This window comes from Panthera onca, chromosome B3 (genome assembly GCF_046562875.1).
Source record: "Panthera onca isolate mPanOnc1 chromosome B3, mPanOnc1 haplotype 2, whole genome shotgun sequence".
NCBI lineage: Eukaryota > Metazoa > Chordata > Mammalia > Carnivora > Felidae > Panthera > Panthera onca.
In genome coordinates, this window is record NC_138344.1 from 60,272,784 (window position 1) to 60,290,393 (window position 17,610).

The 17,610-nt window shown below is 37.2% G+C and overlaps 1 protein-coding gene and 1 non-coding gene across 5 annotated transcripts in view; both read left to right on the plus strand.

The window, feature by feature from the left end:
- The window catches only part of TTBK2 (tau tubulin kinase 2), a 166,627-nt gene that overhangs the window by 94,605 nt on the left and 54,412 nt on the right, over positions 1-17,610 (plus strand). For all 4 annotated transcript variants that reach the window (XM_078448548.2, XM_078448546.2, XM_078448549.2 and 1 more), the window contains 3 exons: positions 10,970-11,035; positions 15,513-15,605; positions 16,218-16,343. In XM_078448548.2, coding sequence (XP_078304674.1) covers positions 10,970-11,035; positions 15,513-15,605; positions 16,218-16,343 — 285 coding nt within the window. The remainder of the gene's footprint in view (positions 1-10,969; positions 11,036-15,512; positions 15,606-16,217; positions 16,344-17,610) is intronic.
- Positions 6,080-6,182, plus strand: LOC132670488 (U6 spliceosomal RNA). The gene has a single exon (XR_009606725.1). It is a non-coding gene; the product is annotated as a U6 spliceosomal RNA (small nuclear RNA).

A 17,610-nucleotide genomic window follows, 5' to 3' on the forward strand; every position in this document is an offset into this window, starting at 1 on the left:
CTGAGATACCACCTCACACTGGTCAGAATGGCTAAAATGAACAAATCAGGAAACTGTAGATGCTGGCAAGGATGTGGAGAAATGGGAACCCTCTTGCACTGTTGGTGGGAATGCAAACTGGTGCAGCTGCTCTGGAAAACAGTGTGGAGGTTCCTCAAAAAATTCAAAGTAGAACTCCATGACCCAGCAATAGCACTGCTAGGAATTTACCTAAGGGGTACAGGAGTGCTGATGCATAGGGGCACATGTACCCCAATGTTTATAGCAGCGCTTTCAACAATAGCCAAATTATGCAAAGAACCTAAATGTTCATCAACTGATGAATGGATAAAGAAGATGTGGTTTATATGTACAATGGAATACTACTTGACAATGTAAGAGAATAAAATCATGCGATTTGCAGCAATGTGGATGCAACTGGAGGGTATTGTGCTAAATGAAATAAGTCAGAGAAAGATATCTTACGATTTTACTCATACGTGGATCTTGAGAAACTTAACACAAGACCACGGATGAAGGGAAGGAGAAAAAATAGAGAGGGAAGGAGGCAAACCATGAGAGACTCTTAAAAACTGAGAACAAACTGAGGGTTGATGGGGGCTGGGGGAGAGGAGAAAGTGGGTGATGGGCACTGAGGAGGGCCTTTGTTGGAAGGAGTACTGGGTGTTGTATGTAAGCCAATTTGACAATAAATTATATTAAAAAAACAAAGAGATTAAAGGAGAAATATTATACAATCATCAATATAAAAGAAGAAAATGGAATGAGATTCGATGGCTCAGGAGCCCATATAGCTAGATAAAAGTCTGAGCCACTGGTTACTTTGGCAATTGGATGATGAGTAGAAAAGAACTGTGAGGAGCACCAAGGTGGCTTAGTCAGTTGAGGGTCTATTGATTTTAGCCCAGGTTATGAACTCAAATGGTTTGTGGGATGGAGACCTGTGCCCAGCTCTGTGCTGACGGTGTGGAGCCTGCTTGGGATTCTTTTTCTCATCTCTCTCTCTCCCTCCCCTACTCGTGTGCATGCTGTCCCTTGCTTTCTCTCTCAAAATAAACAAATAAACTTAAAAAAAGAGAAAACTATGAGCTAGCCCAGAATAGTGGGAAGGAGAATCAGCCAATGAGGTAGGAGGAAAATCAGGGATGCCTGGGTGGCTCAGTTGGTTGAGTGTCGGACTTTGGCTCAGGTCATGATCTCACGGATTGTGGGTTCAAGCCCCACATCAGGCTCTGTGTTCATAGCTCAGACCCTGGAGCCTACTTTGGATTCTTTGTCTCCCTCTCTCTCTGCCCCTCCCCCATTTGTGCTCTGTCTGTCTCTCTCTCAAAAATAAACATTAAAAAAACGTTGGGGGGGGGGGGGGAGGAAAATCAGTGTGGTATCTTGGGAGTTAAGTGAAGAAAGTGCTTCATATATGTAGGTGGTCATCGCCCACCTGGTGCTGTCCTATCCCGGATGCTACAGATAGGTCAAGTAAGGTGGGAACTGAGAACTGACCTGGATTGGCAAGATGAAACCTTTTTGTGACTTTCATAAGAATAGTTTTGTAGAACAATGAAAACCTAATAGAGGAGTGAGTTAAAGAGAGGATTGGGGAGAAATAGAGAAAGGGAGTATAGACAACTTTCTGGAGGAGTTTATTTTTTTTAGATTTTTAAATTTTTTTTTGTTTTTACTTTTATTTGCATTTATTTTACGTAGAATTTACTCCCGGGCCGTAGTTTTTATTTCCTCAGTTTCTTCTGGGAAATGCTTTTTTTCCTGTGAAACCTTTTCTGGTTTAGGAACTATTTGCTCTTTTTCAGTAAGGATTATCTCAGTGTGACAGAGAGAGCTCACATATGGGTTAATCTGACCGTGAGCCCTGTAAGTTCTACACCACATCTTGGTGGCTTTGTTCACCTGGATTTGTTCAATGGCTAGAGGATCTACATCTAAACCCTTAAGTTCACTATTACTCTCCACATTTTTAAGCCTGTGCAGTAAAAATTCCACATTCTTTTTGGGCCACCAACCCTGTGTCCATCCCCACTGTTTGGCCTGGACATACCTACCAACTCCACCAGTATAGTGATGGAATGGCACACATCACTTCTGCAAAGTGACATCTTTGAGATACTTGGTGGCTTTTTGGATATGCGTGCCCTTCATGGCCTGGGCAGTTTCACGTGTATTCTTAAAGTGGACATGAAGATTTGTACTTTTTGATTTGCATGATTGTGTAGAGTTTTCTGGATCAAGTGAATAGTGAACCGTTGTCAGAGATCACCTTAGGCCGCTATGGGAAGAGCTGGTTCTTTTTTTTTTTTTTTTTTTTTTTTTTTTAAAGAAGAGTGGTAAAACAGGAAAGGGGCTGAAAGGGAAGTAAAATCCTTCCTTAGTTTATTCCTTTTTTTTTTTTTAATGGCAGTTATTATAGCATGCTTGTGTACTGATGGTAATGCTCTAGGAGACATGAAAAAAAAATGATATTGTAGGACAGAGGAAAAATAATTCAAGGAGCCACATTCTTGCATAGCCATCAAGGAAAGGAACCTGGACACAAATGATGGGGTTAGCCCATTCTTTAAGAGCAAGAACACTTTATCCATTGTAATTGAGAAAAGGCAGAATTAAGTGGAGACAGATACAGGGAAGCATTTAGGTTTGGTGGTGGGAAGTTGAAGTTCTCTCATTGCTTTTATTTTCTCAGTGCAGAAAGAGGCAAGGCCTTTTGCTGGGAGTGCAGAATGGTGTTGGAGTTTGAGGAGAGAAGAGGACAAGTGAAATAATAGTTACCATGGAAAGGGAGAGAGGGAAACTAGCATCAGCAAAATAGATTGCTGGCCTGTGCTGAAAGCTCATTTGAGCATCACGGCAATTTAAGGGGAGGTTGTCAGGACAGTTGTTTGTTTTTCTCCAGACACCTTTAATTGCTTGTTTAGATTTACAGGTTAGTCTGAGAGTTGGTTTTAACCTGGGTGAGGATCTGGTTTGCCCTGTGAAAGAGCAAGAGGAGAGAGCTGAGAGAACGTTATTGTGGGTGAACATAGTTCAGGCTGTGTGAGGAATGAACTTTCCCTTTATTTACATATCACTAGCTGGTTCCTTTTAAGATTTCAGTAAGATTTTCATAGTTTTCTTTAAGTCTCAAATAAAATTAATTTCATACTTTTTGGATCATGATTATGATTGAAATCATTTTCTCATATTGTTCCACTAATATCAAATCAATGGAATACTACGTGGCAATGAGAAAAAATGAAATATGGCCTTTTGTAGCAACATGGATGGAACTGGAGAGTGTGATGCTAAGTGAAATAAGCCATACAGAGAAAGACAGATACCATATGGTTTCACTCTTATGTGGATCCTGAGAAACGTAACAGAAACCCATGGGGGAGGGGAAGGAAAAAAAAAAAAAGGTTAGAGTGGGAGAGAGCCAAAGCATAAGAGACTGTTAAAAACTGAGAACAAACTGAGGGTTGATGGGGGGTGGGAGGGAGGGCAGGGTGGGAGGGAGGGCAGGGTGGGTGATGGGTATTGAGGAGGGCACCTTTTGGGATGAGCACTGGGTGTTGTATGGAAACCAATTTGACAGTAAATTTCATATATTAAAAAATAAAAAAAATAAAAAAAAAAAAAACAAAAAAAACACAAAAGTTGCTTTTGTAGATTTGTTTCATGTAGTACAATTTTGTTTAATTTATTCATTCCTTTTAAGAAGCTTAAGTTGAAACACTTAGATTTTCTAGGTATGCTGTCATGTTATCTGCAAAAATCAATATTTTGATTTTGTCTTGCCATATGTGTTCCAGAAGAATGTAAAAAAAAAAAAAACATAAAAATTTTAAGGAAGAATATTAAAACATCTGTGGCCTCCATCTATGTTAAGAAATATCTTATTACCACCTTACATCCCACCCCTTTTTTTCCCTCAAGCAGTATGGTCTAATTGAAGCTACTGCGAGGATGGAAATGTTCTGCATCTATACTAATATGGTAGCCACGCTACATGGCGCTTTTGAGCACTTGAAATGTGGCCAGAGCAAGTGAGGGACTGAATTTTAAATTTCATTTATTTGTTTTCTCTCTGTGTTGTTTTTTATTTGAGAGAGACAGAATGGGGGAGAGGGATGAGGGGGAGAGAGGGAGGGAGTTGAGAGAGAGGGAGGGAGGGAGAGAGAGAGAGGGACAGAGAGAGAGAGAATCAGAGAGAGAGAGAGAATCTTAAGTAGGCTCCATGATCAACAAGGAGTTTGACACAGGGCCCAATCATCGCATAACCCTGGGATCGTGACCTGAGCTGAAATCAAGAGTCAGACCTCAATGGACTGAGCCACCCAGGTGCCCCTTAAATTTTGTTTAGTTTTAGGTTGCTATTTAATTGGCCATTGCAGCTCTACACATAACCTCCATTCTAAAATTTGTATTAAATCTTCTCTCTTTTGTAGACCTGACAGTACTTGTTTTGGAGTATGGAGCAGATTCAGGGAGCTATTGTAAAATAGTACAGTTGTCATATGGCCTTCACCTAGTTTCTCCTGGTGATAATATCTTACATAATTGTAGTACGTTGTACAAACTAGGAAGGAGATAATGGTATACGATTATCAGCTTAAGTGCAGACCTGACCTGAGTCAGCTTTCACTATTTTTTTTTTTTACATGAGGGAAGAGTGTAAGTGAAACTTTATCACATGTATAGATTTGCACACCCAACACCACAGTCTATGGATACAATACACAATATGTGGACACAATCTATTATATCTATAATCTATTGTATACAATCTATTGTATCCATAGATACACGTATACAGTCTAGGATACAAAACTATTCCATCACCACAAGGAAATTCCCTCAAAACATAAATATAAATTATTTACCATACTTAGTAATAGTATCCTTAGTATAGGACCATCAGAATGCATTACAATGGGAATGATGTATAGTCTCTGTTGCACTACTAGTGAGTTGTTTATGTGGTTGCTTTTGAGACCCTCTACTATTTAACTCTACTATTTAACTTTGAGATGTATTAGTTACATTGAATAGGGATGTGTGAGGCACATAGAAGTCCTGAGCTGCGTACATTTACAGTATTCTGTTCCATACAGCTTCAGAGTTGAACTTTTGTTTACTTAATAATTTGAATCGTCATGTTCATTATTGTTTCTTCCTGATTTGAAGTATGCCTTAATTTCCTCACTCCATCTGGGTCTCATGTTGATCCTTTGTATCTCAACTCTTGCAATGGCTTGTTTTCTTTTCCTGCTTCCTTTCTGCTATTCAGTTGAAACTTCTAGTGCCTAGGGTTATAGTGACCTACTTAACAAAATTTTTAAGAGTCTATTTCTCTGTTAGCACCCCACAATTTCAGCTATTTTCTTACTTCCATTGGGGGCTATATTACACAGTTCTCCATGCTTTCCACCCACTCTCTGATCTCTTCCCTTTGGTTAGCAATAGGTCTGGGCTCATTTCTCCAGTTCTTCCCTTCTCCTTCTAGATTTATTCTCCCCGGAGCTCATTTTGTCTCTGACGTTCATTCCCTCCTTCACATTCACATTGCTCTGTGCTTGTAGTACTCTTGTGGTTTCTTTGTTTGGATTATTAAAAGAGTTTCCTTGTTGGTCTCCCCACCTCCTCCTTCCAGTCTGTTATTTTTACCTCCAACAGAGTATACATCCCAAGAACTTTCTTGATCATGTCCCGTCCCTACTTAAAATTTTTTATGAATTCCATTTGCCTGCATGTTATAAACCAAAAACCTTAATATGGCATTCAAGGCCATCCTTAGCCTGATTCCAACCTATATTCCATTATTTTCTCTCACCATTTGCTCCAGCCATATCAGACACTTTGCCTGACACACACAGTACTTTGCTCCCATTTTGCATTGTTCACAGTGTTCTTTTTACTTAAAATGCTTTTCCTTCTTCCTGTTGTAAGGTTTTCAGATTTTCAACGTCCAACTTTTTCTTTTTCATTTTCATTTTCACTTTCATCCAAATATCTAGGTATTTATTTTAATCAAATATGCTTTTAGGTTGTTAACCACTCTCACTTTTTTCTTTCAAGATGTAAATAATGCCTGCTTTGGCAGCACATATACTATAACTGGAATGATACAGAGAAGATTAACATGGCCCCTGTGCAAGGATAACATGTAAATTCATGAAGATTTACATATTTTTTTTAGAAAAAGGATTTTTTAAATATAATTTTTAAGAGATAATGTATTTATATGGTACAAAAATAAGGTAAAAATTCATCAAAGTTAACCCCCCCTTTTTTTAATGTTTTGTTATTTATCGTTGAGAGAGAAAGCACAAGCAGGGGAGGGGCAGAGAGAGAGGAAGACACAGAATCTGAAGCAGGCTCCAGGCTCTGAGCTGTCAGCACAGAGCCTGATGCAGGGCTCGAACTCATGAACTGCGAGATCATGACCTGAGCCAAAGTCAGCCACTTAACCATTTGAACCACCCAAGCGCCCCAAAGTTAAGCTCTTTTTTGAAAGACACTATTAAGCAAATGAAAAGACATGTCACAGAGTAGGAAAAAATATTTCAGAACACACATCTGACAAAGGACTTATAAACAATTTTCACAACTCAATAGTAAATGAATAAACATGAGCAAAAGATTTGTATAGACCTTTCATCAAAGAAGAGACACAGTAGCAAATGGTGAACATCTTTAGTTATCAGAGAAATGCACATTAAAACCACAGTTAAGACATTACTACCCAGCAGTTAACCTAAAAAGATGATTCTAAATGCTTGTGAGGGACAGAAATCAGAGGTTGCCAGAGACTGGGAATGGAGGGGAAGGGATTGACTACAGCCTTTAAGGGAACTCTAGGGGTGATAGAAATACTCTATGGCTTGACTTCAGTGGTAGTTACATGCCTGTGTATCTTTAAAAACTCATAGAACTGTGTATACCTAAAGTTTGGATTTAACGGTGTAAATTATACCTTAATAAACCTGACTCAAAAAAAACTAAAAGGTAAACCATGAAACAAATCTCCTACTTTACCTCTGCTCTCCCAAATGTACTCATTTTCTATACTGCCCTTATCCCTCTTTCCAACCAACAATATAGGTAGCTATATTGTTACTATTTCCTAAATGTATTCTTCCAGAATTTCTTTTTGCATATATAATAAATATGAATGTATATTCTCATTTTTCTCTTTTTGAGTCAAAAGGTAACGTGATGTATATTTTACACTTGTCTTTTTTCCCCACAGTATATCTAGGACATATTCCCATGTGAGGATATAGGACTTCTTCCTTCTTTTTTTGCAGTTGCAAAGTATATTCCATTTTAAATATGTACTGTAATTTATTTAATCAGTCCACGATTTATGTACATATGGGTTGCTTGCAGTCTTTTGCTATCACAAACATTAATGTAGTGAACGAATGTGTTACATCCGTTATTTTTGTACATATGCAAGTATATCTATAAAATAAACTTCCAGAAGTGAAATGGCTTTGTCAAAGAGAATGCATGCATTTGTAATTTTGATAGATATTGCCAAATTGCTGTTAATTAGGGAAATTTGAAGAGATCCTCTATTTTAAGGCCCCATTAAATGTTGCCTTATTCTTAAGACTTTCTTCTTCAGTGGGACTTTTCTTTCTTCCCTTTCTCCAAATGGAACTAATCCTTACCACTCTTAGGCTTTTTCATAGCTCTTTGTACTTTGCTAATGATGTTCATTATAATCTGCTTTAAATTAGAATTAGTTGTATATATGACTGTTTTCCCCAGGTGGGTTGAGTTGTCTTTTCTGCTTTATATAAAGTGGCTGAATTTTCTTGACCTGGCATTATTCTTTGATGAGTCACATCAAGATCTTTCTATACAGCTGATCTGTCTTTAGCTCTCACTTTTTCATGGCAGAAGCAAGGTCAGGGGTGCTCTTAACTGGAAAGGATCCCCTGGGTTTGTCTTGGCTAGAATCTGTTAGGGGACATCTAGATGTCTGATTAACTGTGGACTGGACTGCAGAGTGTGGTAATAACTCTGGGGATTTTTATCCTGACAGTTACTGGAATTAAAATAACTGGGCAAAAGTACGTGCTACAAAAATATTTTTGTTAGTGAAGGCTCTTGTCAGGTAATGAATAAAAGTATAGCCAGTGAAATGTTATTTAGTGAAAAAGATTGATGGTAGGCTTTCATATATAATCCTACACATTCTTTGTTTAGAAAAGGAATCTCTGACCTCAGAGTTCCATCAAATTGAGAATATTAAATATTCCTGTCAGTCATGAATGTCTTAGGAAAATATTGAGATCTACCGACTATGATTGTCAATGAATGGCAGCTAAGAAAAGAAAGGAGATCTAAATATATTGCAGGAACTTTTGATTGCCGAAATTGTTATAAATACAGGGGCGCCTGGGTGGCTCAGTCGGTTAAGCGTCCAACTTCAGTTCAGGTCATGATCTCACAGCTCGTGAGTTCGAGCCCCATGTCGGTCTCTGTGCTGATAGCTCAGAGCCTGGAGCCTGCTTCGGATTCTGTGTCTCCCTGTCACTCTGACCCTCCCCTATTCATGCTCTGTTCTCTCTCTGTCTCAAAAATAAATAAACGTTAAGAAAAAAAAAAACTTAAAAAAAATAAATACAAAGACTATTTTTAAAATATTTACAGCTTAAGAAAAAAACAAAAAGGAGTAATTAAAAAGGGAAGAGAGGGGCGCTTGGTCAAGAGAGTCAGCATGTGACTCTTGATCTTGAGGTTGTGAGTTCAATCTCCATGTTGGTTACAGAGTTTACTTAAAAATGAAGTCAGGGACACCTGGGTGGCTCAGTCAAATTGAGCATCTGACTTCGGCTCAGGTCGTGATCTCACTATTCATTAGTTCGAGCCCCATGTCAGGCTTTGGGCTGACAGCTCAGAGCCCAGAGCCTGCTTCGGATTCTGTGTCTCCCTCTCTCTCTGCCCCTCCCCTGCATGCACACTCTGTCTCTCTCTCAGAAATAAATAAACGTTAAAAAAAAAATGAAATTCTTAAAAAAGGGAAGACAGAATTTCATGAAAGAAGGGATATACAGAAAACTATTTGAACAGATTACAAAAATGAGTAAATGAAGGAAGAACGTGTAGAATGATTATCTTTTAGCGTATGACCGGAATGATTCTGGTAACAAGATTTTAAAAATAACATTTATTGGGGCGTCTGGGTGGCTCAGTCGGTTGAGTGTCTGACTTTGGCTCAGGTCATGATCTCAGTTTGTGAGTTTGAGTCCCACATTGGGCTCTGTGCTGACAGCATGGAGCCTGGAGCCTGCTTCAGATTCTGTGTGTGTGTGTCTCTCTCTGCCCTTACCCCACTCATGGTCTGTCTGTCTGTCTCTCTCTCAAAAATAAATAAACATTAAAAATAAATAAATAAATAAATAAATAAGTAAATAAGTAAATAAAAACAACATTTATTATAGTCTTTTTCTGGCTATAAAAGTAATACATCTTAATTGAGGGTAATTTGAAGTTACTGGGAAAGAAAAGTCTACTAATGAAAATTATTGGCTGTGAACGTTTTCACGTTTGTCAAGTTTTCATATTGAGTTATGGTGCCATCCATGAATCTTTAGGGTATTGATTTGATCCTTGTGAAGCAGTAGAGTGGAAACAATGTATGATTTCAAATCAAAAGACGTTGGTTGATGTCTGGTTTTATCACTTACTAATTCTGTGTCCTCACATAAGTTTAGTTAACCTCTCAGAGCCTGTTTCTATGTCTGTGAAATGAGCAAGACTAAGACCTTGCTATCACAGTTTATATTGCAGTGGAAGAAGACAGGCAGTGAACAAATAAGTAAAAATATAAATAAAATTAATTTTAGGTATTGAAAGGTATTATGTTAAAAAAATAAAAACAGTAAAAAAGGGTGGAGTGGCATTGAAGGGGGGGAGGGGTAGTATTTTAGATTAGGATAATTAAGGGGTACTTCTCTGAGGAGGTAACATTTCAGCAGAGAGCCTAATGTGAAGTAGAAGAGCTAACCATTGGAGGCATGTGAAGAGATGGCTTTCCAGCTGGAGTGAGTAGCAGAAGACGCTAGAAACACAGTTGGTTGTAGCATAAACCATAACTGAATCCATTTTGGAATGGGGCCAATGCCAAATCATGGAAATCTTGTAGGCTGAATAAGAGTTTGGACTTAGTATTCTAATTTGAGCTCTCTGAGAACTGAGATCATGTATTATTCATGTTTGGCTTTATTCCCAGTACCTAGCATGTAATAGTTACCCAATAACTTGATTTATGAATGTATGAATTATATATTTAAAGAGGGATATAAGTTGCCATCATTTTTGAATTGAGTTTGAATGAAATAGCCAAGACATGAAGAGGTTGGCATCTTTACTTAGAGATTCCTTGTGGTCTTACTGTACTTAAATGTAACCAGCTTAGCATGATTCTGGATATGTGAAGGCATTTAGTGTTCTTTCTTTTTTGTTTTTAAAAAATGTTTATTTATTTTGAGGAGGGGGGAAGAGAGAGTGAGAGAGCACAGGCAGGGAAAGGGCAGATAGACAGGGAGAGAGAAAATCCCACGCAGGCTCTGCACTGTCAGCAGAGTCTGATTTGGGGCTTAATCTCATGAACCATGAGATTCTGACCTGTGCCAGAATCAAGAGCCAGACACTTAACCTACTGAGCCACCCAGGCGCCCCAAGTGTTTTCTAATGTACAGAATTTATTTATCATAAATGCTACTGTATTTTAAAATGTAGGTAGAAAAAAAATGGGCTCACTGATCACTAAAATGTTAGTTTTTAACATGATTTAGAGATATTCTCTAATTTTCTGTAATTTCAAAATAAAAAATTAGAAATTTAAGTAGTATTTTATTGTGACAGTAATGCGCGTTTCTCCCATCTACTTCATGTGCTCAAGTGTGTGAGTCTTTTGTTATTTGAAGCTCATTTTATTATTCTTTACTTCATTTTGTTGTAGCCTCGAGCTGTGGCAGGCTTTCGAGGGACAGTTCGTTATGCGTCAATAAATGCTCACCGAAACAGGGTAGGTATATGAACTTAGAGTCATGTCTGCATAAGCATGCTGATGGCTTGAATCAGATTGACTTTTTTATATTAGAGTACACAAGTGTGGAAGGTACTTGGAAGCAAAGGGTAATGTGTTAGTAATACTAATGTGTGGTGGTGTGTAGAGTAGATAGTAGATGCTCGCAGCTACATAAAAATAAAATTGGATTTGTTGGAAAAGATAATAGCTCTGTGTGTGTGTGTGTGTGTGTGTGTGTGTGTGTGTGTGTGTAGGGAATCTTATGTCCTTAATTAGGTATAAGTAAGTGTTAACAGGTTGAATATAGAATTTTGAAGAAATAAATTATCTGTGTTCTAATCTTAAGAAGTTATTTGGGAATATCATACTCTCAATACCTAATGAAATATAGGAGTCAGCATTGTACCTGCAGTACGCATTTAATCTGTGATATCCCCTCTCCATTAAACCTTTTCTTTTCATGAAGATCTCTCAAACAGAGATAACTTTAAAATTTGCATCTTAGTAAATTATACCTTTTAGATTAAAATTTTAAAGTCTCTTTTTTACTTTGCTCCTTTTGTTCTTTTGATTTTTTTTTTTCTTTTTCTGAATCTTAATTATGAGTGGGAAAGGTGTTTATTTTATGGAATCTGAATCCTTGAACTTGTCTGGATGAAGCTGAGGCATTTAACAAGTGATTCCTTGATAAAAGAGAAATCTTTTGGGGCGCCTGGGTGGCTCAGTCAGTTAAGCGTCTGACTTCGACTCAGGTCATGATTTCACAGTTCATGAGGTCAAGCCCCATGTCGAGCTCTATGCTGACAGCTCAGAGCCTGGAGCCTGCTTCAGATTCTATGTCTCCCTCTCTCTCTGCCCCTCCCCCACTCTTGTTCTGTCTCTCTCTGTCTCAAAAATAAATTAACATTAAAAAAAAATCTTTTCTTGACCTTTTATTACTTTATTCTTGTTCTGTGAAGCCAGAGTTGCCTTATTGAAAATTTGACTAATGCTAACTATAGTAAGAAGAGTATGCTGTGGTCTTATATGCTGTGCTCTAGTTAATTTAATTTGGTTTCTTATAATATGATTATAAACTGAAAATAGGAAAAGTATTTTTATCAGTGCATAAGGTAGCACCCTGCCAAGGCTGTCAGCTCATTTGGTTTGATTCAGTGTTGTATTAATATGGCATCTGGTCAACTATTCTGCCTTGAAAAGATATATTCTTAAAATCCTTTAGAATTACTAGGCTTTCTAATTAATTCTGTGTAAAAATTTGGTCAACATTAGAATCTTTGAGATAAGACAGTCTTTCTGAGATAAGCATAAACATTTCCAGAGATCATTATAACTACATATGCATTTCCAAAGAAGCTAGTAGAAAGAGATTATATATTTTTACTTTTTTTAATTTGTACAAATTTCTTTTAAAAAGCTTTTCTAGTATAGAGTGCTCTAACAGTTAACTCTGTTAACCTGCATATTACTTGTTTTTCATCTGACCTTGGTAAAGGAATTTGATTATATATATCAGCAGTTCTTAACCTTCTTTTCTGCTCCCAAGACACCTGAGATGTAGAATCCTTTACAGAGCTTCACAGTGGTTGTTAGTTTATGTGGTGATACAGGAGTGCAACTAGTGGAACTTTCAGAGATGCTGGTCTAATTTTAAAAGACTGCTCAGATAATTCTAATATACTTCTTTCTTCCCTATTCTGTGATCTTGATAATTTCTAAGCATAATGCACTCCATTTCTTTTGGGTTTTTTTTTTTTTTTTTTTTGGTACCTTGATCTTAAACTTTTAACATGAATAATTCTCAGACAATATACAACTTTTCAAAATACATGAACTCTGTTCACTACATTGTTCTACATTTCAATCCATTATTAATATTTGTAGTATCTCATTAATTTGAAGAAATTATTTTACTGTCTTCTGATTCTGTGGTTTCTATTGAGAAGATCTTTGTCCATTTAATTTTTGTTATTTTGTATTTAGTTTGTCATTTTTCTTTGACTATTTTGGATATCTTCTCTTTGTCTTTGCTATTCTACAGATATGTTCTTTTGTGCCTGTATGTGGATTTCTTTATAATTATTCTGTTTGCAGGGTGCGTGGGTATCTCAGTCAGTTGAGCATCTGACTTAAACTCAGATCATAATCTTGCAGTTCATGAGTTCAAGCCTCACATTGGGCTTGCTGCTCTCAGCGCAGAGCCTGCTTGGGATCCTCTGCCCCCCACCCCCACCTCTGCCCACCCCTGGCTTGCGCTCTCTCAAAAATAAACAAACATTAAAAATAATTATTATTCTGTTTGGGATTTGTTGTGCTTCCTAAATCTGAGCATTCATGTCTTTCATCGATTTTGGAAGAACCTCAGACATTTCTTCTTTAAATATTGCCTCTTTCTCTTTCTTTCTGTACCCTCGTTTTTCATATCTCAAATTGATATATTTGTTAGATCTTCTTGTTTTGCCCTCCATGTCTTTTAGGTTCACTCTCAGATCTAACTATTTGTGCCTCTGGGTTGCATTTCTAAATACTTTCTTCAGATCTGTCTTCCAGTTCATTAATTTTTTTTTCTGCTGATTTTGATTAGCTTTTTAATCTTTCCCTTGAGTTTTTAATTTCTAGATATTCTTTTTGGTCTTTTTTCAAATCTAATAGGTCTTTTTATTTTTTGGGGTAGGATATGGTTCCTTCCTGATGACATTTATTCCCTTTTTTTTTAAAGCTTAAACATTCTAAAAATTCTTAAAAAAAATTTTTTTTAATGTTTATTTATTTTTGAGAGACAGAGACAGAGCATGAGACAGACAGAGAGGGAGACACAGAATCCAAAGCAGGCACCAGACTCTGAGCTGTCAGCACAGAGCCCGACACACGGCTTGAACTCACAAACTGTGAAATCATAACCTGAACTGAAATTGGACACTTAACCAACTGAGCCACCCAGGCCCCCTAAACATTCTTATTTCATATTCTGTATCCTATAATTCCATATCTGAAATTCTTGGATATCTAATTCTGCTCTGTAATTTATCTTGTCATTAGCTTATGATAGCCTGCTTTCTAATGTATTTTGTACTTGTGAATAATGAGCTTATATTTTAGGGACTTTATAGGACTTCTGTGAAGCCTGAATTTATGGGTTCTTTAATGTTGACAGGATTTTCTTTTTTTTTTTTTTTTAAATTTTTTTTTTTCAACGTTTTTTTTTTTATTTATTTTTGGGACAGAGAGAGACAGAGCATGAACGGGGGAGGGGCAGAGAGAGAGGGAGACACAGAATCGGAAACAGGCTCCAGGCTCCGAGCCATCAGCCCAGAGCCTGACGCGGGGCTCGAACTCACAGACCGCGAGATCGTGACCTGGCTGAAGTCGGACGCTTAACCGACTGCGCCACCCAGGCGCCCCATGACAGGATTTTCATTTTCATCTGTCATTACCACAGGGTGGGATTACCCAGAAAACAGTTAATTTCTGGACTTGGTTTCCCAGACCACACATGTGGTATAAATTTAAACCCCAAATCTGAGTGAGGGGCAGGACTATGGTAACAAATTTTCAGGGTAGTTTTTTTTAACCACTAACTTTATCCCTTTGATAGTGGTTAAATTTTACAGAAAAAAAAAGTTATTGCTGTAAAATGTACGTACCAAATATTGAACTAAAGATAGCCCTTTGAGGGTCGGAGCTATATGGTGAGGGCCTAGGGGAAAGTGTCTCAGTTATAGCTTCCGTCTTGTGTAGTATCAGTACTTTTATACCTGTTCCCTTCCTGATTGTTAAAACCCTGGTTGATAAAACCTGTAACAGATGTTCCCAAAGGCAAAGTTTCAGCATCAGCTTGCTTTTCTTATTTCCAGCTTTCTTTTAATTTTGGCTCCTAGAATTTGCTTTAATTCTTTTTTTTAATTATTATTATGGTAAAGAACATATCACATTAAATTTACCATGTTAACCATTTTTTTAATTTGAGTATAGGTGACACACAATGTTACATTAGTTTCAGGTATACAATATAGTGATTCAACAACTCTGTGTTATGCTATGCTCACCAGTGTAGCGTATTAACCATTTTTAAGGGATAATTCAGCAGTGTTAAGTATATTCACATTAGTGTGCAATAAAGTTCTAGAACTTTTTCATTTTGCAACACTGAAACCCCATACCCACTAAATGCTAATTTGCCCTTCACCTTCCCTTCTTAATGAACTGATTTATTAATTAACGGGCTGTTAATTATATTTCCAGCATATCTGGGTTTTGGGGTGTTCTTTATACCAAAAAGTATTTCATTATATCTATTTCTATTATGCAGATTGTTACATAGCTGTGTAGATATATTTACCAGAAGATTTTATGGGAAATACGTTAAAATTTTTAAGCCTCATAAGATGAAACACAATGGTAAGGCCTTAGACAATGTAATATACTCACAAGGAGTGGTAATGTATTGTGACTGAATTCTCTTTGGCTTATGAAGGAAATGGGAAGACATGATGACCTTTGGTCCTTATTCTACATGTTGGTGGAGTTTGTGGTTGGTCAGCTGCCTTGGAGAAAAATAAAGGACAAGGTAATTTTGAAACCGGAAATGGAAATAACAGTTTTAGTAGGGGAAGGAATAAAAATTTCTCCTGGGTAGCCATAATTGATGAGAACATACTTACATATAAAAATTAAAATTAAGCTGTTATTAAAGATCTAATGTTAGGATTTTTTTTCTGTGTACATTGAGAATAGATACTCCTTTGAGTATCTATTAAATCATCACTTCTGATTTGATTTCTAGCTTTCCCTCTTTTCACTACTTCTCCCGTATTCATTTTTATAAGTCAAGTAAGTTTTTAAATTTTAATTGTTACATTATATTGTTTGATTTGAAAACTGTGAACAAATGTGTTGGTAAAGAAAAGTAGACTAGATTTAACTCTTTAACTCTAGATAACTCTTTTTTGGCGAACTGTCAATTCACTGATGCAGAACTCTGTTACCCTTTTGATTATCCTCCCCTCTCCCACTAAGGCATTGTGCATTAAGCTATTAGTAAGAGCTCAATTCTTGCTTTATACTTAATTACCCACTATCTCATTCCCTAGTACATACCCTTGAGACTATTACTGAGAGGCTGTTAATGTGTAGCTGCCAAGAGAAATTGACTTTAGTTCCTGTTCTCTTTACTTCCCAGGAGCAAGTAGGCTCTATTAAGGAGAGGTATGACCACAGGCTTATGTTGAAACATCTCCCTCCAGAATTCAGCATCTTTTTGGACCACATCTCTTCTTTGGATTATTTTACAAAACCAGACTACCAGGTAATCATCTTTGGGAGTTCTGTGGGCTAATCCTTCTCTCTCATTTAGTCTTTGTCTTCACTTACTGTAGCTTTGAGGATATTGTATATGAGTATGGAAGGTCCTAGAATGATATTATTTTAATACATCCTGAGAAATGTGGTGACTGACTGATGAGGACTGTGTGTGTGTGTGTGTGTGTGTGTGTGTGTGTGTGTGTGTGTTTGTGTGTGTTCCCATCTGGAAGAACATACTTCATTAGAGTTTTAGATTTGTGTATGGTTGAATAGATTTTACTGTTCCTGCTGTGATTCATCTGGTATATAGAACTGCTGATAGTTGAAATTATGTAAATCCTATAACTAATTTGTTGACCAGAAGGAAGTGTCCAGCTAGGTAATGTATCTGTTGAGGGCTTAGGGCTATAATATCGTATGTTAATATGCTAGGGAACAACAGTTGGTGAAGATTATTGGCTCCATTTTATCTGTGGTCAGTGAATCATTTCCTTAGGGTTTCCATTAATAAGGCCTTATAAGGATTGACTAAGTTTACCACAAATTGCACCCCTGGCCCCAACCAACTGTATTTCAGAAGATTCTTTTGCTCTCAGGGAGAACTTAATATAGCTTAATGCAAGATAATCACTACCACTGAAGACATAAATGAAGCCACCCATAGATTAAACCAGGCATATGTCATTTCATTCCACTTTGCTTTATTGCACTTTGCAGATACTGCATTTTTTACAAATTGAAGGTTTGTGGCAACCCTGCATTGAGCAAGTCCATCAGCACCAATTTCCAACAGCATTTACTTATTTTGTGTCTCTGTGTCACATTTTGATAATTGTGAGATATTGCGTACTTTTTCGTTATTGTTATATAGTGATCTGTAATCAGTGATCTTTGATGTTACAACTGTAATTGTCTTGGGGTACCATGAAACATACCCATGTAACATAGTAAACTTAATCCATAAATGTTATGTGTGTTCTGACTGCTCCACCGACCAGCCATTCCCTGTCTCTCCTTCTGCTTGAGCTTCCCTATCCCCTGAGACACAACAATACTGAAATTAGGTCAACTAGTAACCCTATGATGGCCTGTCAGTGTTCAGGTGAAAGGAAGAGTTGCACATCTCTCACTTTAAATCAGAAGTTGGAAATGACCCAGCTTAGTGGGGAAGGTATGTCAAAAGCCAAGATAGGCTGAAAGCCAGACCTTTTGTGCTGAACAGTTAGCCAAGTAGTGATTGCAAAGGAAAAGTTCTTGAAGGAAATTAGAAA